This window comes from Lissotriton vulgaris, chromosome 5 (genome assembly GCF_964263255.1).
Source record: "Lissotriton vulgaris chromosome 5, aLisVul1.2, whole genome shotgun sequence".
Classification (NCBI taxonomy): domain Eukaryota; kingdom Metazoa; phylum Chordata; class Amphibia; order Caudata; family Salamandridae; genus Lissotriton; species Lissotriton vulgaris.
Genome location: NC_141693.1, coordinates 306,608,512 through 306,635,623, shown reverse-complemented (window position 1 = coordinate 306,635,623; position 27,112 = coordinate 306,608,512). Strand labels below are relative to the sequence as shown.

General features: G+C 45.6%; 1 protein-coding gene across 1 annotated transcript in view; it reads right to left on the bottom strand.

Moving 5' to 3' along the window:
- Positions 1-27,112, bottom strand: part of GABRD (gamma-aminobutyric acid type A receptor subunit delta) — a 237,594-nt gene that overhangs the window by 84,070 nt on the left and 126,412 nt on the right. The window contains exon 5 of the mRNA XM_086921533.1: positions 15,342-15,424. Within this exon, the coding sequence (XP_086777659.1) occupies positions 15,342-15,424 (83 nt within the window). The remainder of the gene's footprint in view (positions 1-15,341; positions 15,425-27,112) is intronic.

The window sequence follows — 27,112 nt, the reverse complement described above, 5'->3', positions numbered from 1 at the left end:
AGTCCCGCAGGGGTCTCCCTGAGCCTCACTCTTTTCAATGCCCATGTCTCCTCCTTAGCTGTGATTAGCAGGAAATGGAGCTTTGATGTCTGCCCCTACGCAGATGACACACTGCTGCTAATTGCCCTGAAAGACCAGCATGAGGACACCAAAAGTAACTTAATGAACTGTCTCCCTGAAATAGCAACCTGGATGATGGAACATTGTTTAAAGTTAAATGCCGGAAAATCGCAGATCCTGCTTTTCGGTGGAGCGCACCGAAATTGGGACAGCACCTGGTGGCCCCAGGCGCTGGGAGCCGCCCCAGAACCCGAGCGAGTTGCAAAAGATTTGGGCATACTGTTTGATAATGCACTGACCATGCAAGATCAAGTTGGAACACTGTGCGGAAAAAGCTTCGCTATACTGAAACTACTTTAAAGACTTTTTTCCTGGATTTCCAGGGAGTTCAGACTCACTTCCTGTTAGGTCGGCGCTCTAGTCTATGCGCATTCGGATCTACTTAATCTCCTGCTCATGCGCACGTGCAGTGGACGCGTGCAGCGGACTCGTGCAGCGAACGCGTGCAGCGAACGCGCGCAGGGGGCGCGCCGACTGCGCGCCGAAGGCAAGCCCGTCTGTGCCCGTCCACGGCCGGCCGGGGCTAGGGGCCAAGCACTATGCTGGTTTTACTGCATATACTGCCCAAGAATTAGTCGCACTTCATGGCAACTGGACTCTTCCTGCCCACGTTCTTTTATGCATTAAAGGTACTGGTATTTTAAATTCCAGCCCCATTGCTTCCCTTCCACCTCAAATGGGCCAGTCGGCTCACTTCTCGCTCTATGTCACAGCTTCTGTGCCTTCTCAGCCCTCCTTGGCCCAGCCCCCCCCCCCCACGACAGTGTCAGCTAATCTCCTCAAAACTCGCTCGGCAGTTAAACATCAGCTTGAACTTTTCACTTTTCTGGATACTGTTAGGCCTGACATGCTGTTTCTTACTGAAACTTGGCTTTCATCTAATTCTTCTCCTGATATATTAGCGGCAATTCCCGAGCCTTATTACATTCTACGCTCTGACGGTTCGGTTGGGAAAGCTGGAGGTGGCGTCGCAATAATTATCCACTCCAATTTTCAGTTTCTGCCTATTCCCTTCCCTGCTATTGTAGCGGTGGATTTTCTCGTCCGCTCCATCTCCACCATTGCTCCTCTAACATGTGTGCTTTTCTATCGCCCACCGCAGTCCATGCCTCTCTTCCTTCAGGCAGTCAAGGAACTGCTGGCTACGCTGGCCGTTAATAACTCTTGCTTATTGGTGTTGGGCGACCTTAACTTTTGGCCCTCTGACCTACGGGAGGATCCTCATTCTAAAGAATTTACTGACCTGTTTTGTAATATAAATCTTTCCCAGCACTTGCACTCCCCGACTCAAATTCATGGTCACATCCTGGACCAGGTTTGGTCAGTCAATTTGCACATTGCTACCCCTACCATTAGCCCATGCCCTTGGTCTGCTCATTTTTTAATTTAATTTTCCTTTGATCTTGCGGAGGCTAGCAAACTCTCGCTCTCCTCTAACACCTGGGCCCGAAATTATGACGAGTGGACATACCTCTTCTCTGCTCCTCGCTTTCATCTTCATGTCCTAACCTACTTGATCTTTCTCCCCATTCTCAGGCTACCGCAATCAACAACTGGCTTTCTTCAGCCTACGATCAGTTGGCCCCTTTAAAACACCTCATGACCCACCGCCTCCATGATTCCAACAGATGGTTCACCTCCGACCTAAAATCTAAAAAGTTGGCTCTCAGGCAGGCTGAACGTCATTGGAGGCTTAGTTCTCCTACATATCTAGGGAAATTTTCCTTTCTTTACTCACCAAGGTCAAATCTGGCTCCCCCTTTGACAGCTGTCCTGCTCAGATACTAAAAGAGGTTTTCTCTGCTTGTCCGGACCCCTCTATCACTTCTTAATAACTCCTTCTCACTGGGGACGGTTCCCAATTTCTTTAAATCGGCTAAAATCATTCCCATCTTGAAGAAGGTAGGAGCTGACCCATCCTCTCCTTGTAATTTTCGCCCCATCTCTTTGCTCCCTTTTTTGGGGAAAATCCTGGAGAGTCATGTGACAGCCTGCCTTAGCTCCTTCATCGAGAATACTCGATTTTTACACCCCCATCAGGCAGGCTATCGCCCTGCCCATTCCACAGAATCTGTCATCGAGTTTGTGCTGGATGAACTTAGATGCGGTGCTGATGCCAACTCTTTCCAGACCTTGGTCCTCCTGGACCTCTCAGCTGCCTTTGACACGGTCGATCATACCATCCTGATCGACCGTGTCAAGGGCGCTGGCCTCCGGGGTTCTTCCCTGGCCTGGATCTCCTCGTTTTTGGAAAATCACCAGCAGGCTGTCCAGTTGGCCGGCTTCTCTGCTGCTGCCTGTCCGATCACCTGTGGTGTCCCCCAGGGGTCTTCTCTCTCTCCTCTTCTTTTCAATCTGTACATTCTTTCTCTCACCTCCGCTCTTCAAAAATTGGACGTCACGGTGTTCAATTACTCCGATGACCTCCAACTCATTTTCAATATCTCCTCTTCTTCTTTTTCTGTCTTCAACTTTCAATCAGTTATGACTTTCATCAGTGACTGGATGAGTGCTAACCACCTTAAGCTCAATCCTGATAAGACCGAGTTAGTGCTTACTGGGGGTGTCTCCAGTCCCTGGTCGTATTCTTTCTGGCATTCCTCCCTTGGTCCTTCTCCTTCTCCCTCAGCTTCTGTTAAAAGCCTCGGCATCCGAGTTAGCAGTGATCTCTCCATGCACTCTCAAGTTAGTGCGGTGGTCTCATCTTGCTTTCTCAATTTACGTATCATACGTAAAATTTCTCGTTTTTTTTCTAATGCGGCATTGAAACTAATCTTGTCTGCCATGGTCACATCACGTCTTGATTACGGAAACGCTCTGTACGTTGGTATTACGGCGTACGAGCTTCGCCGTCTTCAACTAATTCAGAACCAGGCTGCTAGGTTAGTTTATAAACTCCCTAAACACCACCATGTTACCTCACTTTTAAAAGCACTACATTGGTTACCTCTCTTTGAACTTTCTTTCTTTAAACTCGGCTGTTTGATATTTAAAGCTTTAGCCGGCACTGCTCCTGCCTTCACAGCCGCTAAACTCAAGCCTTACATTCCCACCCGTGACCTTCGGTCCTCTTCCAAACATCTCTTGTGCTTCCCCCGTTGCAGAAGGAAGAAACATGGCGACATGAGCTTCTCTTTGCTGGCCTCGTCCTTCTTGAATTTTTTACCCCTTAACATTAGACCTTATCATTTGGATCTTGGCTTTCTATATGGATTTGCGCAGGGCGCTGAAGACCTGGCTCTTCCTGCAAGCTTTTGCTGAGTAGTATGCTTCCCTGTCTCCTTTGGCACGTCCGTCTTTAGCGCCAAGAAACCATTTGGTCTACGAGCGCTCTACAAAACCCTTAACTTTAACTTTAACTTTATCCCCTTAAACTGTAGAAAGCCCATTACCTAGGCTTTATTTTGTAGTAGACTTGACTATGGGAATGTGCTCTATGTGGGCAGGCTCGAGTATCTGTTCTCCAGACTACAGGTGGTCCAAAATGCGGCTGCTATATTGGTTTGCAACAAAAGAAAGTTTGAGAGAACTGCCCTGGCTGCCTGTACATCAGAGGTCTAAGTTCAAACTACTTTATTATGCACGCAGAGCGCTACACTAGAGGGCCCTCGCATCTTCCAAGATAAGTAAAAATGTTATGCTCCCCCACAAAACTTGAGGTCTTGCCATCAGGACCTGGCCAAGATCAAACGGACCAAAAGGGTTAGAGCAGGAGACTGATCCTTTTCCAAGCTAGCAGCCGTCCACTGGAATAAACTTCCACTAGATCTACACCTAATGGTTGAATATCTGTCCTTTAGGAATACATTAAAAATGTTGATTTTCCCTACATTATAGTCAAAGTCACCTATAACCCCGTCGACGTCTCAACCTAAAACTGATCACAACTGCCCTCCCCATATCAAGATAACACTCTCCTATTGCCTTGATGTCCCTTGGGATGAATGTTGCGCTTTACAAATACAAATACAAATAAAATGGACGTATTGGCGATGGCTCGACAACAGGGAAATGAGGAATTTGACAGGAACAGGATCTCCTTTTATTCTGACTATGGTGTGGCAACCCAAAAGAAAAGGAGATCGTTCACAGAAGTGAAACGAAAGTGAGAGATCATTGACTTGCATATGCAGTGTTGGCTCCTGTATGCCTCCGGTGGACTTGCAGGGGAAGGTAAATTTCTTTGACCATGCTGAGGATGCTATTCAGTTCATCGAGAACCACTGACGAGGGACGTGGAGCAGGGCCCACATGCATGGACACAGGTTTTTGGCTCAGAGTGGGAGGGGGCTACCGACACTGATTGTGTGAAACCGAGGGGGGGTGAATATCAGCTGCTTGAGTATAATGCACAAGTCAGAAATAATGGGAGGGATACACGGATACACTAGTGATCCCCAGAGTGTCTGCAACTACTGTTGGCATGGTTCTTGAGGCATCCCATCACTGGGGACCATGAGAATGACAAACTATGTGGGGGAAGTTTGACTGTTGCTCGGGTGCGGGGATGGATCGGCACAGCATGTGTTGCTTGTGGAGACCAGGTTGGGGTGAGCCACATGGGTGAGTGGAGAGGGGACAATACAGTTTTTGGTTTTTGAGAGGTGTGTTTGCTTATGGCTTCAAGAGGGAGGAGTTTAAGGCTACACACACTGCAGTAACATAATGGCAAGGGTAGATCATGGGACAGGATTGGAAAACACCTTATATACATTGGGGTGACAGCCCTGTCTTGGAACATTAAGGGATTACAGAACCCTATCAAACGATAGAGCATATGGTCATATGCTGGAATCATCGAGTGCGGATAGTAATGGTGCAGGAGACGCACCTGCTTCCACAAAAACACGAGAAGATACAAACTAAATGCGGGAGCAGACTGTAGTATGCCAGCTTCACATCATCAGCACGTGGGGTATTACTGTAGGTAGATGCTAGCATCACCCTTAAGGTGAAGGGTAAAATAAAGGGAGAAGTTGGTAGATATGTAGGCGTGGTGGGGGAAGTTTGTGGCAGACCCACGGTACTCCTGAACACATATGCACCCAACATCGACAGCCCAGATTTATTTGAGGGAGTGGTACATCTATTGACTCTCTATGCACATTATGATATCATCTGGATGGGTGACTGTAACTGCGTGCTGAATAGATACCCAAGCTCCAGATAGCTCAAGGCCCACTGCTCGGCCGCTAAACAGGTCATCTTGGGCGTTACTAGAGGGCATGGACACTTTAAACCTGCTGGAGGTGTGGAGGGCACAGCACTGTCAGGCGCGAGGCTATTCCTTTTATTCCGTCCCACAGTTGAGCTTCTCTAGAATAGACAATATGCTTATTATTCTAGTACACGCCACACACGTTGGGAGATCCCAGTACTCTGTGGGACCATGCCCCACTTGCGGTGGAGCTGCAAGGCCAGGTTTATATGGGGCCTTCCAATCTCGGGCATTACATGACTAAGCATTCCAATAAGAAATTAGAGAAGCCGTGCAGGAATTTTTTGCTTTAAATACAGGAAAGGTATCTTACGCCAGAGCGATATGGGAAGCCTTTAAACCTTAAAGTTTAAGGTGACTATACTGGGGAAGTGTATGGCTACAACATATGAGGTTCGAAGATCACTAGGGCGCAGAGCCCCAAAACTGGAACAACAGATAGCGTAAACAGATAGGTAGGCTCCACACACTGAGGCTGCTTGGGAGGCACGACACAGACTACTGGTTGCGTTGAATGAGGTTCAAGACACAGTCTGGCTGCTTATTGGCATAGTTAGGCAACAGGGAGAAGGTAGGCTATGCTGTTGTATGCCTCAAGGTCGAAAATGGAGCTATACTAATGGCTCAGGTGGATATCCTAGGTCGGTTTGCTGAATTCTATAAGGTGTTACATGCACAACAGGGTTGCAGCGATGCGGCAGGCATGGCTGTTATCTTGGATGAAGCACGCCTAGCAAGGATGGATGGGGACACGAGGGCTCTCATGAATGCCCCAATAGAGGAAGCAGTTTGATATGTGCCATCAATCATATGAATTCAGGAAAGACACTGGGTATTTAGAGGCTCTCTGTTGAGTTCTACCAAACATACACTGATTTATTGTGGGATCCATTATTAACTATGTATGAGGAGACATTTGAGACTGGGGTGTTATCGGCATCTCTAAGGGATGAGTAACAGAAAGTGGTTCTGCCTAAACCAGGAAGGGATCCTATAGACTGTGAATCCTATCACCCATGATCGATGATAAATGTTGACACCAAGATTTTTGGGAAAATACTGGCTCAATGCCGAGCAAAGGCGCAGAGGGGATCGTACACACTGATCAGGGGGCTTTGTCGGCGGCCGTACCACTTCCACTAATATACAAAAGGTGTTTCTCATTTTCGAACAGGCCATGAAAGGAGAGGAACCATGGGCTATTGTCTGCTTGGATGTCCATAAAACTTTTGACACTGTTACCTGGACATTTATGAATCGTACGCTGCAACGCTATGCTCTAGGGCTGGACTTTCTGAACTGGGGGAAGTTACTTTACACTTCTAGGAAAGCAAGACTGAGAGTGGGCAATAGAGTGTTGGATAGCTGGACGGTAGAGAGGGGGACCCGACAGTGGTGCCCTCTCTCTACACTCATATTTGCCTTAGTCATTGAGCCATTATCTTAAATTATACGTTCTGCACATGAGAACAATAGTATACTAGTGGGGTAAGAGGGAAGTAATTTCATTGTATGCTAACGACATACTGCTAACTCTAAGAAATCCGGTGACTACATTGCGTATAGTGCACAACATGCTTGTTGAGGTGGGAGTACACTCAGGGTTTTGTCTGAATGGCGACAAGTCGGTTCTACATCCCATACAGGAGGCTTTAGCTGTGGAAGGGAACCTACCAAACATAAAGGTTCAGACAACTCCTATAAAATATCTGTGGGTGTATTTGAGCTCAGACTTGAATGAGGCCTACGACTCCAATGTGGGTGCTTTGCTGGTTAGCCTGGAACGGAGTGCGCGCAAATGGTTGCAGTTTCCAATGTCTCTCATGGGGAACATCACTATAAGTAAGATGATCATACCACCCCTTGTGCTGTACGTGCTGAAACACATGCTGATGCACAGACCGGAATCCTGCTTCCGCTGATTACATGAGTTACCCCAAGTGCTAAACTGGGGGAGCGGGAGAGCATGGATCAGCCTAGATTAAGCATGGGCGGAAAATCCGTTTCGCTCGCGGATTTTGCGGATTTTCGGTAAATTCGCAATCCGCGAGATTCGCGAATCTCCCGCAAAATCTGCAAATCCGCGAGCAGCGGATTTTATGGCTTGCTCGCACTGTTCGCGTGAGTTCGCGGCTTTCCAGTACAACTTCGCGCCCCGCGAATAAGCGCTAAATTACAGAAATACGATCTTAGCAAAACTGAAACTACTTACCAGGTTCAAAAGTTCAGGCTCATCATTAGTAGCCATTTCCTGTAGTGCTTCCTGAGGGGCCCCTCCAGAGTTCAGTTGCCAGTTGCAACTATTATGTGACCCTGCTCTGAACCTCAAAATAGTTACACATATGCCACAAAGGTCCTGAATTACAGCTAAGGGAGACAAGCAGGAGCCAGGCTGGAAGTTCAAATCCATTAATCAGCCCCTAATTCATTATTGTCAGTTGGGGCAGGGCAGGTGTTGTAACTAATTTTGCAACAATGAAAGCACTTAGCAAGTGCAAAAGATCACTAACCAGGAAGCACTATGGAAGCAGGTGCCAGCTAAAAAAATATTCTGTGACACATTAATCAGCCCCAAATTAATTCAGGTCACTTGAGGCAGGGAAGGTGTGCTTTGCTTTGCCACAATAATGTAAAACTGGACAACCAGAGGGTGCTGTGATGAAACAGAGGGTGGCATGGGTGGGCCAGAGGGTGGCATGAGTAGTCAGAGAGTGGCAGTGGTGACAGAGAGTGGCAAACACAAAAAAAAAAAAAAAATCCGCAAATTCGCGAGAATTTGCGGATTTTGCGGATTGCGAGTTCGCAAATCCGCAAAATTCGCGAACGCGAGATTCGCAAAATTCGCCCATGCTTAGCCTAGATGCCCTGAAACTCCGGTGGGATAGTGGAGGGATGCAGGCAACTAATTTTAGGATTTACTACTGGCCGGCTCACTTACAACATACAATGCCATTGCTTCAGGACGAGGGGACATTGTACGTGTAACAGGGATCTGAGTGTGACTGGTCCAACTGTGGGATTACTAGCATTACCCCTAGTCCCCCTCAGGAAAGAAGTAGCCATAACAGTACAGGTTCAGACCCAAAGGGGGGCAGGCCTCGAAGAGTATATATACTTGCAGCAGCTGGTTCCATGGCACGCTGTGATTAGACCTACATTCAGGGCTTTAAGTGGGAAAAAAAACTGGGGGTGCTCTAAAAGGGGCGTGGCAAATTTCTTAAAGGGGTCGGGCCTATCCGAGTATGGGCGTGGTCTAAATCAAGATAACTAGGATTGTGTGCTTAAGAAAATCATGAAGTCGCATCCAGTCACAGAATCACCCAAAGTTGCATTTTCCCATATATCACAACTGTAAAACACCTTCTTATTACACTACAATGGATTAGTTGGGGCAACTAATGTGTAACTAGAGATGGGGTCAGCAGAACGTACTTAGGTCTCATCAGAGAGGTATAGCTTGGTTCCTATGACAATTGAGCCTGGTACCCACAACTCGGCGTAGCCGCTGCATTTACGGAGTCAGCCGCAACAACCAACAAGGTGATGGGAATAATTCTAACATGAATTGCTGTCAAGTTTCGGACTCATGAATCCACTGAAAGCCCGTGCCATCCCTCAGATGTGAGACCCTTGCTCATTGCACCATCAGGATTCAAGCAAACCGGGCCGAAGACGGCTGTAATGCCAGAAACCGGTCCCCGGGAGCTTGTTTCCTTCCCAGTGTAAGAATTGGCTGTTGTAGTTTGGTTTGCCCTGTTCCCATCATGCACTGGGACAGGAACAGACTAATTTGCATACAGCCAGGTTCTGAAACTGGGATGGTGCAGTGAGCTAAAAAACGATGTTGGATCTAGCCCTGATCTCTTGACTGGGTGAGAGCTTTCTGCTTAATTCAGAGACTCTGTCCCTCACCACCCCTTGTTGTAAATACAGATAATACTGGGCATATAACAAGGAATAGATTCCTTATGAAACAAGCCATACTGGTTTCAGCAGTGAGTAGTACAACAGTGACCCGGGGGCGTGCCAGGAATCTGACTGAAGTACCCGGCGCACTCCTGCAAACACATTTGTAAGACCCACCAAACAAAGTAGACAAGAAGAAGCACTACAAAGGGGCATGGCAGGAGAGGTGCTAACGGTGACCCAAGAAATAGAGAGGGCGACAATTAGCAACTGCGAGGGCTGCCAACCAGATGTGAACTGAATTATAAACGGGAAAGCGAAGACAGCTATTGGGCTAAAGTCCAAAATTCTTGAATATGTATCTCCCCCCAGTGGTGTAACAAAGGCCCCCCGCAGCCCCCACGATGCGGGGCTCCCCAAGCTCCTGGGTGGTCAGAGTGGGCCCCCTCCAGGTACTTTGCAGGGGGGCCCCCTCAAGTTTTGTTAAACCACTGACACATAAGTAGCAACAGGGCGACCTGTAAAGAGAAGGCAGGCCCGCCGGTAGCGTGTGTGATCATAATCTCCCTCCCTGTGTAACCTCCGGTTACAGGTTACCTTAGGTTGTGAAGGGGCTCTGCGGTCCGCGCTGATCTCTGGTGAAGCCGCTTTTGCATATCGGACGCGGCTCGGCCTCAGGTTCAGGCAGCTCCTGTCCTCGATGACGAGCGAGAGGGAACCCCGGTTGCTAGGGGACGCCTCACACCTCTCCAGACGCAACCTAACTCCGCTTGACGAACCTCAGCGTTGCTGGGGGAAATCCTCATTGCTGTGACCAATCTGATCGTGGTTTGTGAATGACGATCCCGGGCCGGTGGAGGTGAAAACTAGCATGGTGTTTTCAAGGCTCCTCCTCAGAGCGGCGAACTTGGCCTCGGGCATACAACACAGCTCGAGGGGTGGCGGTGGAGTCAATGCGCACACAGCGCTCGGGGGCAAAGCAGGCACTAGAAAGTTCCTCAGCGGTGCGTTAATCCGCACACCCAGAGCGCGAGGGACTCGATCCTGGGGCAGATCACGTTTGAGGCAGAGCAGGCCTCATGACTACACACCCCAGCTGTCTGCCGATGAGCACACCGAGACCTATTTCACAGGGGGGAAGCTTCACAAAGGCACAGCGCAGAGACCCACACAGCAGCTCGAAGGGTGGGTGCTGGAGAACTTTTGTATCCCTGACTCCACAGCTCTTCTTATGCCCTTGGAGACAGGCAGGCTTCAGAGGGGCAAAGCACACAGCACAGCTCCTCTTCAAGATAGGGGGACACAGCACACAGCAGACAGTCCCTCCCTCAGCAATCAGAGAAACTGTAGGTAAACATTTCACAGAGCATTCCCCATATAATCCTATGGGCAAGATAGCCTTTCAATTGTGAAAAACGAAATTGGCAGTATTTCACTATCCAGACATATTACCCACAATAGTAACACCAAACAAAAACCGGGACATCTGCTCACCCTACCTTTGACCTTTGAGGCCCGAAAATAGAGCCCCCCCTTTTGAGGCCCCTCAAAAAAAACTGGGGGGGCTCAGCCCCCCACAGCCCCCCCCCCCACACTTAAAACCCTGCCTACATTGCCTCTATTTCTACGGCGCAGAGGAGAGGGAGATATCACACAGAGACTGGGAGACTTGTATGAGGATGGTCGAATGAGGGGTAATTAGGCCTTCTGCACCAAATGGGGGTTGCTGGTGGGTGTTTCCCGGCATACCCTGATTTGGCGGTGGCTGTACGCAAGGGCTTTGCGGAGTTCCCGCAAGAGACGGAGATGCGCGCCGTAAATCAGACACTAGCAGAAATGAGGGGGGGGCAAACTCATTACCCGCAGCTATGTACTATTGATACCACGGACAACCACCCACATTGCCACACTGAAGTCACAATAGGATGGTGACATAGGGATGGAGGTGATGGACCAATATTGGGTGTCCATGTTGGGCAACTGTAGAAATGCACTTGTGAAACTGATACACTATAAATGCATACAAGGGGTTCATGTTTCAATGCAGCAGTTACATAGGCTAGACCCCTCTGAACCGGACCAGTGTCCCAAGGGCATGATAGCAGTGGGGACATATATATATATATATATATATATATATATATATATATATATATATATATATATATATATATACATGCCTGGGCGCAGGAGCTTTTTGGGGTGAGGGTTTCCAGGCCTTGGGAGAAGTGACCGAGATACAGTTGCAGCCGTTGACTCAGATGTGCCTGCTGGGGTTGGTAACTTGCACTAAACAAACTAAATATGCAGAGAAGGTACTTGAATTAGGATTGACTGTGGCCAAGAAATGTGTAGCTCTGAGGTGGATGTGTCGTCGGCTGCCCACATGGAAACAATGGCTATGGGAATTTGAGAGATGGGTACGAGCTGAATGCGGGGTGCAACACAGTTTGGGGTACAGTGGGGCAGGTCAGGGGAGCAAAATGGAGTGAGACTTAGTGGAAGTTCGATTACAGAAGGAAATGGAGGACCCAGCGGTGGGGCAGGTCGCAGAATCTGCAGATGACTAAATGCCAGTCACACACATGATACTGATATGATGTGGCATGTTATGATGTCATATGATATGCCGTTCACACTGCCTGGATATCATACATATACCAAAGATAAAATGCATTTGATGTGTCATGCTTCTCTCTTTTTGTTGGGGGGAGAGGAGAGGGACTATGGATGGGAAATATACTTGACCTGTAATGTTGTTTAACTGCTAAAACGAATGAAAGAAATATATAAAAAAAGAGTGCATTGGAGTTTTTGCTTCTCTTCTTTGTAGGAAATGAAGACTGCGTCCATAAATTGTCTCAGACTTGAACAGTGTTCCACTGGTCACAGACTACCAGAATACTGATAGCCCAATTAAATGGACCAGCGAGATTGTGAAATTATCTTTGTCCTACAGGAATTTGGTTGGGACTGTCTTTACGTTTTTGGTGGTGAAGTTTTGCCATTTACTGGACGTTGCTGCTGCTTTTACTGGAAACTCAGCTGCTGGGACTTCAACCCCCTGAGATGCCGGGTTCTTGCACCCTAAGGCCGAGAGACACTAGAACAGAGATTCAGACGCATCAGGGCCAACTGCATGTATAAAACTCAAAGAACCACAAAGGCTTCGCCCATATGTTTACCTATAAAATAACATTGGCCCTAAACCCAATTCTGCAGAAAAATAAAACACATAGCATGAATAATGATGTAAATAGGTTTGGTGTTGTCTCTATGCCCCCACAGAATTCATTCTGGTTTTCTTTGTATGCAGTCATTTTAACTGCTCAATGAAGAGTTATTCTTCTTAGAAGTTATAGCCCTGGAGGACCATTTAGATGTATCAAAGCAATTTTTAGTCGCAAACACTGCGATTTGCAAAAAAGTAGCGTTTGCGACTAAAAATGCGCTTAAAATTCGCTAAACAGTATGTATGAAGGAAATTGCATAGCAAAATTAAGGAACCGCAAAATTTGCTATTCCTTAATTTTGCGTAAGCATTTAAGGAATTGCAAATTGCGATTCCTTAAATGCTATGCATCAAGCATTCAATTATTGTGATTTCTCCTTAAGAAATCGCAAATTACCACCAACTTCAAGTTGGTGGTAATTTGTGATTTCTTTCACAAATGCACTTTTTGGCATTTGTGAAGGTGCCATATGGTGCACATACATGCCGTTAGGGCATGTATGTCCGCCATATGCGCACACATGTAAATTTCAGGGTTGCATCAGGATGTCCTTATGACACCCTTGCACCCTTGAAATTATTCTCAAATTGCGATTCTCAAATTGCGAATCGCAAATTGAGAATAACTTCACATTCATTCCTATGGGCCTCTGGCCCATAGAAATGAATGGGAAATTATTCCTTAATTGCGATTAGCAATTTGCTAATCGCAATTAAGGCATTTTAAGAAATCGCTAAAAAATGGCTATTTTTTATATACATACCATTTTGCAATTCTCAAATAGCGATTCTCAAAAAATCGCCATTTGAGAATCGCAAATTGGTATTTTGATACATCTGCCCCTTGTTTCTGAGGCCCTTACCCTGCTCTTGCATCAATTTTGGTGACGCTGCAGCGGGGTAAAAAATGTGCCACACCGTGCCAAACTTACAAAGTGACGCATCTAGGCAGATGCGTCCCTTTGTAAACCCCAGCCCTACATTATACTTGCAACAGGTTTAATGGTTGCAGGGTGGGCGTTCCGGCTCAGCAAAGGGTCGTAGAAGTATTTCAGTGAAATCTACAACACTTCTATGGCATTACTGCATCAAATCCTTACGCCTGCTTCAAGCAGCCATAAGGGCCGACGCAGGGCTTTTCACATGGGGCTTGCCCCATGTAAAATGACACATTTTTGGAGTTGCATCTGTTTCCAGACACACTCCAGCAATGAGCCATTTTTGCGCCCACAGATACTTCAGGATTCCTGACATATATGTCATTTCTAGCGACATGGAATGCCGTTTAGTAAATACAGCGCATCCATGGTGTCGCAAGGAGGGTGCACTGAAAAGCGTTGCCTCGCTGTTTTACCGCAGTGATGCAATACTTTTCATAAATGAGGCTCTCAGTTTCTTGTGTGATGTTTAATGTCATACTCATTGTGTCATGCTGCACATGAGTTTCTAACCCTCATCACCTAGTAGAGAAATGGATTGTTGCACTCTAGAAACATCCCTAATTGCTCCAGAGTGATGGTGACCCTGAGGAAAGAAGGTATCAGGTTTGTATTTTAGTCATTTAGATTTGGACATTCATAGTGATATGAATTTGGAGAAGATCAGAAGCGGTCGTGGAGCCTGCGGGTTCTTTTTTCAGTTTCTCCTACTCTACCGCGAGGTTAGTGGATATTCCGTTCCCTTTCTCATCCTAGAACCGATTAGCTCCAAGCCCTTTGATGGAGTAAATCTGTGGCCGCATCAGTGTTGGAAATGGTCGGAGTGGAGTTTGTGAATGTCACACAACTCACTAGCTTGTGGGTTTTCAAACACTTCAAAAGAAAAAACCCAACTTGACCGGCCAATGCCTTCTATACTTCCAAAATCTTCCTCCAGTAATGAAAAAGCAAATCTTTCACCCTTGTACCTCTGGGATGGGGCTTACTGTGCAGGCAGGGAGATGCTGGCTGGTCAGAGCTTGTAGGTAAGGTTCTCGATGGATTCCATCTACACTGACTAGATTAACTTTACAGTGGCTTTCAGTCTAGACAAAGGAATCTTGTATTGTAAGGAGGGGATGACGAGTCTTATCTGGTCCACCAGCCAGCTTTAATTTGGGTCACAGAGTACGAAGGCATCTTGCTTGGAAGTCACCATCTTATGTTGGCTCATGCCCTGGCCACCAGAGACCCTGTGCATGGTCTCCTAGTGCTACTCTGGTTAAACACAGATGTGCATCATGCAGTGCAAATCACACAGTCTTGGGAAGACAGGGACCCAATAATGGAGGAACGTGTTGCATTATACAGGTGAGAAACTGGTAGGTCCTCACTCCCGGTCATCCCACAGTGTGATATTAGGTGACTGTGGCTATGCTTGGTTGTGGACGGCATGCCCTTTGGGTGTGCGCCCTAAGCTGAAGACCCCAGACTCTCCTATTGCACTTAATATAATATCAAAGAGTACCTCCTCTTTGAAGACCACCACCATGTACAAAACCCTTGTTCCATTTCCTGTGACACAATGGAACCAGTCTGCTTGTTTGTATCACTGTTTTCTCAAGTTTCCCAACTTTTAGGCAATCTATCTACTCATTATCCATCACTTATAAGTACATGCTTCCATCCATCCATCCTCCCACCCACCCACTCATCCATTCATCCACCAACCCATCCATTCACTGATTTATATATCCACCCACCCATGCACAAAATCTGATAGCTCTAATAAAGTAGACTTTTGAGCTGTAAAGAGTTTTACCTAATGAGACTTGAAAACTCCGGATGCAGACCTCAACAGCCAAGACATAAATCACAGTGCTCAAGGTGACACCTTGTGTCAGTGGAAGGGAAACTGGGCTTGATCATATGATCTTAATGTACTTACAGCTTTCTAGGTCCAACATGCACTCCTGCTCGTCCATTGGATACTTGGAGAGGTCCATGTCACATGACAACGTTGAGGTAATCCTCCAAGAAATGAATAAAAAAAAACAGTGTTAGCTCAGTGTGCTTTTGTGCTTTATTTTACCTTATCATCTATTCAGGTTAAACATTCCTTCACACTATTTTCATTTTTTTTAATGAATTTTTGGAGGTTACGGTTTATTGTTTTTACTTCTACTGACTGCAGACGTCTACAATGAAATGCAGTGACCTCCCCAAGTTGTTGTGGCATTCAGATGGGCAAAGCGTAAAATATACACAGAACAGGAAATAGTACGAACTGTGGAAAGGCCTTATTGTGAAGTGACAATTGTCATAGGTTCGCCGATTGGATTTATAATTAGAACTATCCATAAAATGCTGATTCCATAATAAACATTAATGTCAATAGTTTGTTAGAAGCGCCCGGATGCCCCTGCCTCTCTTGTGCAAATAGTGTCCGTTAAGCACTGTACATATATTGTGCCAATGGTGGCATTACTGTCTTTATCCAGTTGTGTCTTGTTTACCTCTTATGTTCCTATTTGTTACCGGTGCCTTGAAAGCTCTGTCTCTGTCCTACTTGTAGGGCCATGTATTGCTATTGTTCCAACTGTAGTTCTCCGTATGCACCTCACCCACTATGCCAGAAGCGATCTGAATGCCCCTTAGTCGCTGTATGAAAGTTTTCCCAAAAATAATGTTCATATGTTCCTAATTTCCCCTTATTGTGAGGAACTACTATGCCCATAGTTCCAATGGCATCTCCCTATCGTGCTAGTAGAATTCCTTGTGGTCGTTCCCTATTGTAACAGTGGCGCCCCCAATATTCTGTTCCATTGTGCCTGTAGCAGCCCCGTGCACCCTGTCTGTTGTGCCAGCAGTTGTTTCATAGCCCAGCCCCTAATATGCCACGTAGTGCCATTGTGCACTGCCTGCATTGTGCCATTTGTGCCCTAATGTCCCTTCAATATTGTACCCATAGGTCCCTAATGCTTGATCTATGGGCACAATTTCAAGTCTGACAGTCTTGGATCACCAGACTTGCGGTGGCAGTCCTGCGTCCACCTCTTTACAAGGCAACTTTTAGGACTGGCCAGCACTGCACCGGCTGCACCAGAGAACCGCAGTTCCCTGGCAGTGGCGCAGAGCAGAGGGTCTATATAATATAACCTTGATCTGAAAGGAGCGCTTTAATTCATCAAAATTCCCAGGTTAATGACTCTTTATGTCGTTCAATTCACAAAAAGTCCATAGGCAGTTTTATATGTATCCAATTAATGCATTTTATTTCACAATGTTCTCTTCATAACTCTAGATCACACCATAATAATCAATGTCAGCCGACACGTTTTGTCCATTAGGGACATCATCAGGGCTGTAAGTTAAAGAAACAATACATACATGAGTGATCCCCCCCAAAAATGTATAGATTTCTCAGTAAAACCATCAATCATACAATGTACAATCTATAGTAAATGCTAACACATAAATCATCAAAAGGGCCACAATGAGACTTATATCACGCTGTAATCGAATATGGTCAAGGTCAAATGTCCCATGCTGTGGCTTGAGTTACTTGGAATGAGGAAGACATTGTACATAGCTGATACTGCATTATGACGTAATCTGACTTAACCAACATAATAAAAATTATTCTTTATATTGATATCAGGTAGGGACGGTTCCGGCATATTTGTAACAGACTGATGAGGTTACAATGAGTTTGAATAAGAACTTGTAGACCGCTTTTGATTGGTGAGCATTGGGACCAGGGCAGTGAAGTGGATAATATTTAAATTTATTGTTATGCACTGCAGGCATGGAGAAGTTGCTTGACCCTGCAGTGAACGTGTACTTGAAATCGCTCACAACAGATTTAGAAGGTTGCGGCAAGGTTAGCATCGTGGAGAGTTGGCAGACTGTTATCATTGGTAGATACATGGAGTTTCTTTATTCAATCAGGTTCCGGCAACTTTCAGGACCTGAGAGGAAACTGCATTGTAGTGAAGGGTTAACATAGTTTCTGATACTGCATGATGATTAGCTGGACACAAGGGGAGGACCAGAAAGGGAGCAGTCAGAGAATAGCATAAGGTAGGATTGAAAATCCACTCTCCTGATTGGAGGAGTAAAACGCACCAATAGCGGACAAGTTTGTGGTGAAAATACTTGGGGGTTGACTTAGTTTCTGACACTGTATGATGATTGGCTGAACACATGGGGAGGACCAGAGAGGGAGCAATCAGAGATTAGCATACTGGAGGTTAGAAAATCTGCTCTCCTGATTGGAGGAGTAAATGTACAAGTAGCGGACACGATTGTGGTGAAAATACTTGGCGGGATGGATCGCACCGGCCAGATGGACTTCATTTTTAATTGGCCAGAGGAACTGAAAGGTTAGTTTTGATATAGGATTGAGTCTTGGCCCGCAGAGGGGGAAGGTGGGCTTGACAAGAATTGATAGGGGCAGGTCTTGCTTCACTAATAAAATATGATGGAAGGCCTTTGGAATATTTTTATGCCTTCTTCTTTTTTTAAACAAAGGTGGTGACAGTAATGAAGAGTGTTTGGGATAAAGTGCATTGAGGGACAACCTCATCATTAGACTGACAGTTATACAATTTTCCTGATTTCCTTAGATCACACATACAATTGAAAGGACAGATGCTGCCAAGAGGAGTAACCGGTTAGAAGCTAACTGCGAATAATAATGTTTTAAGGAAATTATTTAAAATATATGGTCATAATAAGTTTTGGTTGAGGTTGGTCACATAGAAACTCTTTTTTTCTGAGTAAATTGGGGTAGTATTCGGCGGGCATGCTGTAAAAAAGAAACCAAATACAAAAAATAAATGAAGGATGAGGAAGGATTTTAAGGGCGCGGTAAAGCAGGAACTGCAACAATGATTTTGAACCAAAAGATGAGTATAGGTGTGAAGGTACAGGATGTGCACTGGTTTCACACTTTGAAACACTCTCACAAGGCTACTATTTATGTGTTGTGGAGAAAGGGGATTGTATGTAGGCAGGAAATATTGTTTAGCTTTTTATGTGTTAGCGTTTCTATGAATTGTACATTGTATGATTGATGGTTTTACTGAGAAATGTATACATTTTTGGGTGGATTACTCATGTATGTACAGTTTCTATAACTTACAGCCCTGATGATGTCCCTAGTGGACGAAACACGTTGGCTGACATTGATTTTTATGGTGTGCTCTGGAGTTATGAAGAGAACATTGTGAAATAAAATGAATTAATTGGATACATGTAAAACTGCCTATGGACTTTTTGTGAATTGAGCTACATAAAGAGTAATTGACATGGGAATTTTGATTAATTAAAGCACTCCTTTCGGATCAAAGCTAAATTGTGTTTAAAATTGGTCCAGTGGCAGTGGGACCCCTGAGAGTGGAGTACGTCTTAAACGATTGGAAATACAGTTACCAGGATTATACACGTGTGCGCCCGATTCTTGCCCGCACCTCTGGACGTTGTGTTTGGGCCTATATAATATGCAAGACTGGACCGCCATAGTCCGTCGAGCAAATTTGGAGTATGCAAGCCTTTTCAAGGCGGGCTCACTGCCATGAAAAAGCTGGCGGAGGAAAAACAAAGAGGGCCCTACAGGACACCCATGCCCCCGCCACCATGGGGATGCATTCAGGGGGGCACATGTGCCCCCTTTTTGCATGCACCTCAAGTTCGAGGGCGGCATGGACTTCACAGTCCATGCTGTTGTGGAATTTCTTTTGTGTTCGCAATGAGGTGCACATTTTTATAGTGCCGCCGTGGGAACGCAAAAGAAAAGAGATGAAAAGCATGCAAGCCACAAGTTTTACTCATAGTCTGGAGGTCTATGCACAGCTTTGGTGGTGCTCGGCTTAGGCAGAGTCGGTGCAGCACCGCCAAAGTCATAATCAGCCCCTAAATTCTTGTAAATTAGGCCAATTATCCACTTTCTCTACAGTCCATAAAGCGTCTGTACTGTACCCACAGTAAACCTTAAGCCTGATGGTAATACTCTGTCCATATTGTGCCTTTACTTCCTCTAGTATAAGGCAATTTCTATAGTCTAAACTACTGGAATTATATGATTCTGCAGCTGCAGTGTTAGTTAATTATAATTGTGTATTTACTGCACATGCCAAATAATAATTCATAATTTGCAGATTTAACAGTTGAGTCTATTTAGCTGAAATGGTTCAAGAGTTACTAAAAATCTTCCACACATGCTACCGCAACCCATTTGCAAGGTAACTGGTTAACTTTAGTTGTGGATTGATGTAAACTAGTGATAATGAGGTAACAGTGTTAACATGTATTTACATAAAAAAATGATGAAATAATACTGCCACATAAAGTGCCACATTAAGCTGCACAATTTGCCTTTCATTGTCGCATAATTCAATCATCCATGCCAAATTTGTTTCTCCATTGCTGCAATCTTCCAGTGGCTCTGTCTTGATAGTGTAACAGTAGCAATGGCATATTGTCACAAGTACGAACATGACATGATTGCCCAACTCTGTTGTACTCACACATTGTCACTACCACTATGCGCATGTTCTGCCCGTAGTGATAGTGACACCCCCTGTCCATATCATGCCTGTGGTGCTCTGCGCATCCCAACTTTTTTTTGTAAGTAGCATTCTATCTCTACTGCTTTAAGTGCCTTATGCCATTCCCCTGTTCTGTCTTTGATGCTTGCAATGTCCTACCCAAATTGTGCGAATAGTATTCATAAGGTCATGGCAATATTGTTCCAGTAGGGTCACTAAAGCCTGGTGCCAATCGCGCTAGTAGCACCCATAATTCCCTCGTAATTTAATGTCAGTGGTGCCCTTAATGTACTGTCTCTGTTGCACCAGTGGGTCCTCAAAAACCCTGTCTTTCGTGCACCAAAGAGGCGTATTTTGTCGAATATTGTTCATTGGTTTGTTCTGTAGAAAATAGCATAAAATATTCGTTAACAGGTTTAACGGGCCTCACGCACATCTGGGTTGGTCTTGTAATAGCATGTCCCATCAGTCAGTCAGTCAGAAATACTTTTATTTGATCTCGTTAAAAATCATAAAAGAGTGGAAGAAGTTCAATGATACAAACATGTTAAAAAACAAAATGCGTAATTAGATAAATTGTTGAGGGTTAAAAAGGAGCTAAAAGAAAAACAATAAAAACACAATGCTGTCATGACCTGGATAATCATCCATAGATAAAACATTAGATAAAACTTTCATGTTAAAAGAAAATTTTGAACAGAGAGAGGCGGTGCTGTACACCGGGGGCCCAGAAATGATGTTGGTGCAGGAGAAGAACAAGGGTCCAAGCGGTCTTAACTGAACCACTCCAGTTCATTCTTGTTTGTTGTCTAATTCTTTGGCTGCCATTTTCCAAAGCATAATGGCTTTGCAAGAAAGTTCAATGGAGTGGCCTCCAAGACAATGTATGACTGCCGCTCTGCATGTCCGTAGCTGATTTTTTATCAGCAACTTGCGGAGGACCCTTTTCCGAATTTCTAGAAGTGTGGGGCAGATGCATAGTAGATGTAAGAGGCTCTCTTCTCCTTGTCCACACAGCCGGCATTCTTTTGTTAACCATACTTGTTTCCATTTTGGGCATGTCCCATCAGTTTAATACCAATTGTTATGAATCCAGGCCACCTAACCTCGGACATAGCGTTGTGGAGAACAAATATAAAGAGAAAGGCAAGAGGCAATTACAGCTTTTCATGGCAAGACTGAGGTGGGCGCCGAGAACTCGAGGCCCCAAGAGGCAGTGCAAGGAGGAACCGATGAGGCAGGAGGGGGGGAGCCTCCACAAGCTATATAGCGCTGCCCCAAGCCCTACTGCTCGAGACGCGTGCAACACGTGTCTAGGAGAAGCCCGAGCCAAGGACAGGACTGTCTTCACCCATCACAGCTTGGAAGAGGCTGGGCTGGGCCACCCCTCTTGGCTGGAGGGTTAAGCCAGAGAGGGTGTACTCCCTAAAGAGGTAATACCTTCTTCCATAATATGGTTATCCAGTTGGTTATGCTCTTATGCAGAGGCTACATGGCAGTTATTTTGTGTGAAGCCCAACTTTTTCCCAATACATATTCCCTTCTTTTGAGAGGTTATTTTTTAACAAAAGCTGATGTTTGTTTGCTTTTTTGTTGGTGCTATGTGGAAACGGAGTTGCCAGGAGGTGGGGATAAAACTAAAACTTTAGCTGCCCCGGTAGGCTCTACCCTAAATAACTTTATGGCCAGAGCAGTTGGGTTCATCTCTTAAGAGATTGATCTGGATGAAAGGCAGCAGTCTATGGACCTAAACAAACATTTGACCATTTTTCCCACCCAGTTCATCCACTCAATGCCCCTGTGCCATTGACGCCCCAACTGTACCAGTGGTCGGAGATGCTACCAAGTGGATTACGTGCTGCATCTTGGAAATAAATGACTCTGACTCTTCGCATACCAGTGAACGGGGCCCATCTGCTAAGTCAAAACAAAAAGTAAGGGCTTTATCAGTGGCAGAACAGAGGCACATAAGGACTAAGGGGCTGATTACGAGTCTGGCAGTCCGAGGACTGCCAGACTTGTGGGGGTGGGGCGGTGGCAGTCCAGCCATTGCCACACCGGCAGTTCTACAGCCGTATTACGGCTTTGGCGGTTGGTTTGCCATTGCACAGCCGCAACTGCCAGGGAACGGCGGTTCTATGGCAGTCTGAGGGCTACAATATGCTTTGTGGTACCCTGAGGCATGGCCAAGCATATTGCGACTCTCCTCACCGGCAGCAGATAAATTGAGGATCTTCCTCCATGTAATTGCTGGTAGTAAGGAAAGAAAGAGGACTCTAGGGGGCCCCTATAGCCCACCCATGTGCAAAGAGGTGCATGCAGGGGGCATATGTTGTGCCCCACTGACGTTTTGCACCCGCACTTCTGCATGGGAAGGAATGAACAACATGGTGCATTCCTTCCTGTGTAGGAACATACACAGGCGGTCCCATGGTGTTGACAGGGATGGGGGGATGATGGGAGTAAACAATACCGCCACATCAGTAGCACATGTGATGACTCTTGCACAGGAATCAGTACCTCTTGAGACTCATACCCCCATCTATAGGTACAACTGCCCCACGAGCAGGTCCATCTTCTGGGGCTGTGAAACTCCAGCAAGATGCTAACAAAATGAGGAATTTAGGCCCTGCCACTATAACAGGAGGGCTGCCCTCGATTGAGAATTCATGTGCTTTACATCTTCCCTTATGTGGCGGTCTTGAAAATGTTTTCCTGTATGTCTGCAACCCACCCTGAAACAGATTTGAAAAATAAAGTCTGTCATTGATTAACAGTTAACTCCGACTTCAGGCTTGAGAAGTTTATGGACATCCTCTTTATCCATAGAGTCAAGTGGAATGGTCCCCTAATATCAACAATTCAGTGAGGACTACTTAGAGATTAATTGGAGGAATCTGTATTTAGCTAGTCAGTTTTTCTCAAATTGTGCTTCATTGGCTCAGTGGAATCTCCAAAACAAACGCATCACTAATTTACTACTGGTTACCTTTATAGACATCTTTCTTGCCCTCGGGCTATTAGGTCTGTTTTTGTCCCTAAGCATTCTGAATCAATAGTCCATATAAACATCCCCACTTCTTAAAGGTTTGCAACCCTAATGAGCCTTGAGGATATTGAATGACAATCTACTGTCTGTCCAGATGACTGACATAATACCGATCCATACAATATCAATACACAAAAATATTGAAAATTAAAAAGTTATCACAAAAATATCGACTTTCTATACTAAACTAGCAAAACCACAATATATCAAATTAAAATATCATTGTTAAATTTAGATTTTTAACTATATCGAAAACAAAATATCAGATTCAAAAATATTTTTACCTTTAAATAAAATATGTAAAAAATTCTGATGCATTATGGTTATATCAATAACAATAATATTGTCAAAATAATTAAATAATCACTAATAAATATATATTTAAATACTTTTAACATACAAAATAACTTAACATTCAAATAAAACATTGTATACACATAATTAAGATAAACAAAAATATATTACATGTACTTTTCACCCCCCAAATATTATATAACCAAAACTATAACAATGCAACCCCCCAAAAAATAAACATATACTAAAAACATTTAAACTACAACCTAAATATGTATATGTGTACATATACATATATATAGCTCCAAACACACTTTTGTTCCTCCGAAACCGGCACAACCCCATCAAGCTGCTCAATGTTGCTTTATTTTTATTTCAAATAAACCTTCAACATATGACCCCAATGCGTTTTGGCTTCAACTGGGCATACATATTCACTTATATTCTAAAGTATATATTATGCATCAGAAATAATATCTAAATTTGCATTTACCATAGAAGACAAATAAAAAAACTAAACAAACCAATGAAATAAAGCTATAAAAAATATTAACCAATAAAATCAAACAAACCTTTAAATCAACAATATAAAAGGCCCACAAGTTTAAATGACAAATGCTGCAAAACGAGGAAACTCTGCTGTGGTTTCTCACCAAATCGTTACAGACAAAATATATACATAATATGGGGATTCCGGGATTGTGCTAGATTATAATAGGAGGAGAATGGTTTTTGCAGGGGTCTGCTGGGAGAAGATCCAGATACCCACACTACCTTTTACATGAGGAGCTGGGCCTGCCCATGTGCCTGACCTGGTGGGCCTTGCCCCACTCCTCCTTTGGACCTCGATTTGGAGTAATGAGTAAGCATTGTTCAACCATACAGTTATCACAGATTGTCTTGCTAGTGATTCTGGGCTCAGGATTCTGTGGATGAGGTATGTCAAGAAAACTGCTGAAGCTCTAGGTTGGCCTGGACTGTTGACATCACCTCGCACTATTACGCAAGGCGAGTAAACCAGGGAGAGGGAGCTGTGTTTTAATTTTGCAGCAGTCAACAGAGAGTAGAGAGCTAACTAAAGCTATTATGAGAGATTTACCTGCAATTCTCACAGGCACGAGCACTGAGCCATATCTGTCTATTGTGAAAAATGCACGGGAACGGGGCATCTGACCGAATTTTGCCTTAGCAGCATCAGAAGTCATGTTTTCCACTAGGTCAGTTGAATATAACATCTTTTTTGCTCTGCCCGTGTGATGAATCCTCCCTTCATTCACTGGTCCATTTTTTAGGTCTTGCTCGAGACCTATTGCTGTTGAGTCGGCTCTCAAGGGACATAGACAGGGGCACGCGCGGCGATTTCACAGCGTGGACGCGCATGCCCAGCCCTCCGGAGCCGTGCACATCTCCAGATTGCCAGCCATGCCTCTCTCAGTCGCGTACACACGCACACACACACACACACGCTCACACACACGCTCAAACACACAGGCGCACCCCCACAACCTGCTCACACGCACACACACACACAGTCACACAGTCACACACGCATATCCATACACTTGAAGTGCCCATCTCTGTCTCGCTAGCCTGATGCACCAAAAAACATGTCCCCCCTAACCCCCTTTCTAAATCGTTTTTGGCCACTATAGGTGTGGCAGGGTATACTCAGACATGAGTCCCTTTCTCACTGCTCCATCAGGATTCAAGCAAGCCGGGCCGAAGAAGGCTGAAATGCCAGAAACCGGTCCCCGGTAGCTTGTCTCCTTTCTGGTGAAGAATTGGCTTGGTAGTTTAGTCTGCCCTGTTCCCATGATGCACTGGGCCAGGGACAGACTGATTTGCATATAGCCAGGTTCTGAGCTGGGATGGGGCAGTGAGATAAATAACGGTGATGGATCAAGCCCTGATCTTTGGACTGGGTAAGAGTGGTCTGTTTAACTCAGACACTCTGTTCATCACCACCCCCTTTCTAAATCGTTTTTGGCCACTATAGGTGTGGCAGGGTATACTCAGACATGAGTCCCTTTCTCACTGCTCCATCAGGATTCAAGCAAGCCGGGCCGAAGAAGGCTGAAATGCCAGAAACCGGTCCCCGGTAGCTTGTCTCCTTTCTGGTGAAGAATTGGCTTGGTAGTTTAGTCTGCCCTGTTCCCATGATGCACTGGGCCAGGGACAGACTGATTTGCATATAGCCAGGTTCTGAGCTGGGATGGGGCAGTGAGATAAATAACGGTGATGGATCAAGCCCTGATCTTTGGACTGGGTAAGAGTGGTCTGTTTAACTCAGACACTCTGTTCATCGCCACCCCCTTTCTAAATCGTTTTTGGCCACTATAGGTGTGGCAGGGTATACTCAGACATGAGTCCCTTTCTCACTGCTCCATCAGGATTCAAGCAAGCAGGGCCGAAGAAGGCTGAAATGCCAGAAACCGGTCCCCGGTAGCTTGTCTCCTTTCTGGTGAAGAATTGGCTTGGTAGTTTAGTCTGCCCTGTTCCCATGATGCACTGGGCCAGGGACAGACTGATTTGCATATAGCCAGGTTCTGAGCTGGGATGGGGCAGTGAGATAAATAACGGTGATGGATCAAGCCCTGATCTTTGGACTGGGTAAGAGTGGTCTGTTTAACTCAGACACTCTGTTCATCACCACCCCCTTTCTAAATCGTTTTTGGCCACTATAGGTGTGGCAGGGTATACTCAGACATGAGTCCCTTTCTCACTGCTCCATCAGGATTCAAGCAAGCCGGGCCGAAGAAGGCTGAAATGCCAGAAACCGGTCCCCGGTAGCTTGTCTCCTTTCTGGTGAAGAATTGGCTTGGTAGTTTAGTCTGCCCTGTTCCCATGATGCACTGGGCCAGGGACAGACTGATTTGCATATAGCCAGGTTCTGAGCTGGGATGGGGCAGTGAGATAAATAACGGTGATGGATCAAGCCCTGATCTTTGGACTGGGTAAGAGTGGTCTGTTTAACTCAGACACTCTGTTCATCACCACCCCCTTTCTAAATCGTTTTTGGCCACTATAGGTGTGGCAGGGTATACTCAGACATGAGTCCCTTTCTCACTGCTCCATCAGGATTCAAGCAAGCCGGGCCGAAGAAGGCTGAAATGCCAGAAACCGGTCCCCGGTAGCTTGTCTCCTTTCTGGTGAAGAATTGGCTTGGTAGTTTAGTCTGCCCTGTTCCCATGATGCACTGGGCCAGGGACAGACTGATTTGCATATAGCCAGGTTCTGAGCTGGGATGGGGCAGTGAGATAAATAACGGTGATGGATCAAGCCCTGATCTTTGGACTGGGTAAGAGTGGTCTGTTTAACTCAGACACTCTGTTCATCACCACCCCCTTTCTAAATCGTTTTTGGCCACTATAGGTGTGGCAGGGTATACTCAGACATGAGTCCCTTTCTCACTGCTCCATCAGGATTCAAGCAAGCCGGGCCGAAGAAGGCTGAAATGCCAGAAACCGGTCCCCGGTAGCTTGTCTCCTTTCTGGTGAAGAATTGGCTTGGTAGTTTAGTCTGCCCTGTTCCCATGATGCACTGGGCCAGGGACAGACTGATTTGCATATAGCCAGGTTCTGAGCTGGGATGGGGCAGTGAGATAAATAACGGTGATGGATCAAGCCCTGATCTTTGGACTGGGTAAGAGTGGTCTGTTTAACTCAGACACTCTGTTCATCACCACCCCCTTTCTAAATCCCCCCTACTCACCGGGCTGACTCAGGACTCCCCCGCTGCTCTCCAGGCCGCGGCGATTTCACAGCGTGGACACGCATGCCCAGGCCCCCGGAGCCGTGCACATCACCAGATTGCCAGCCATGCCTC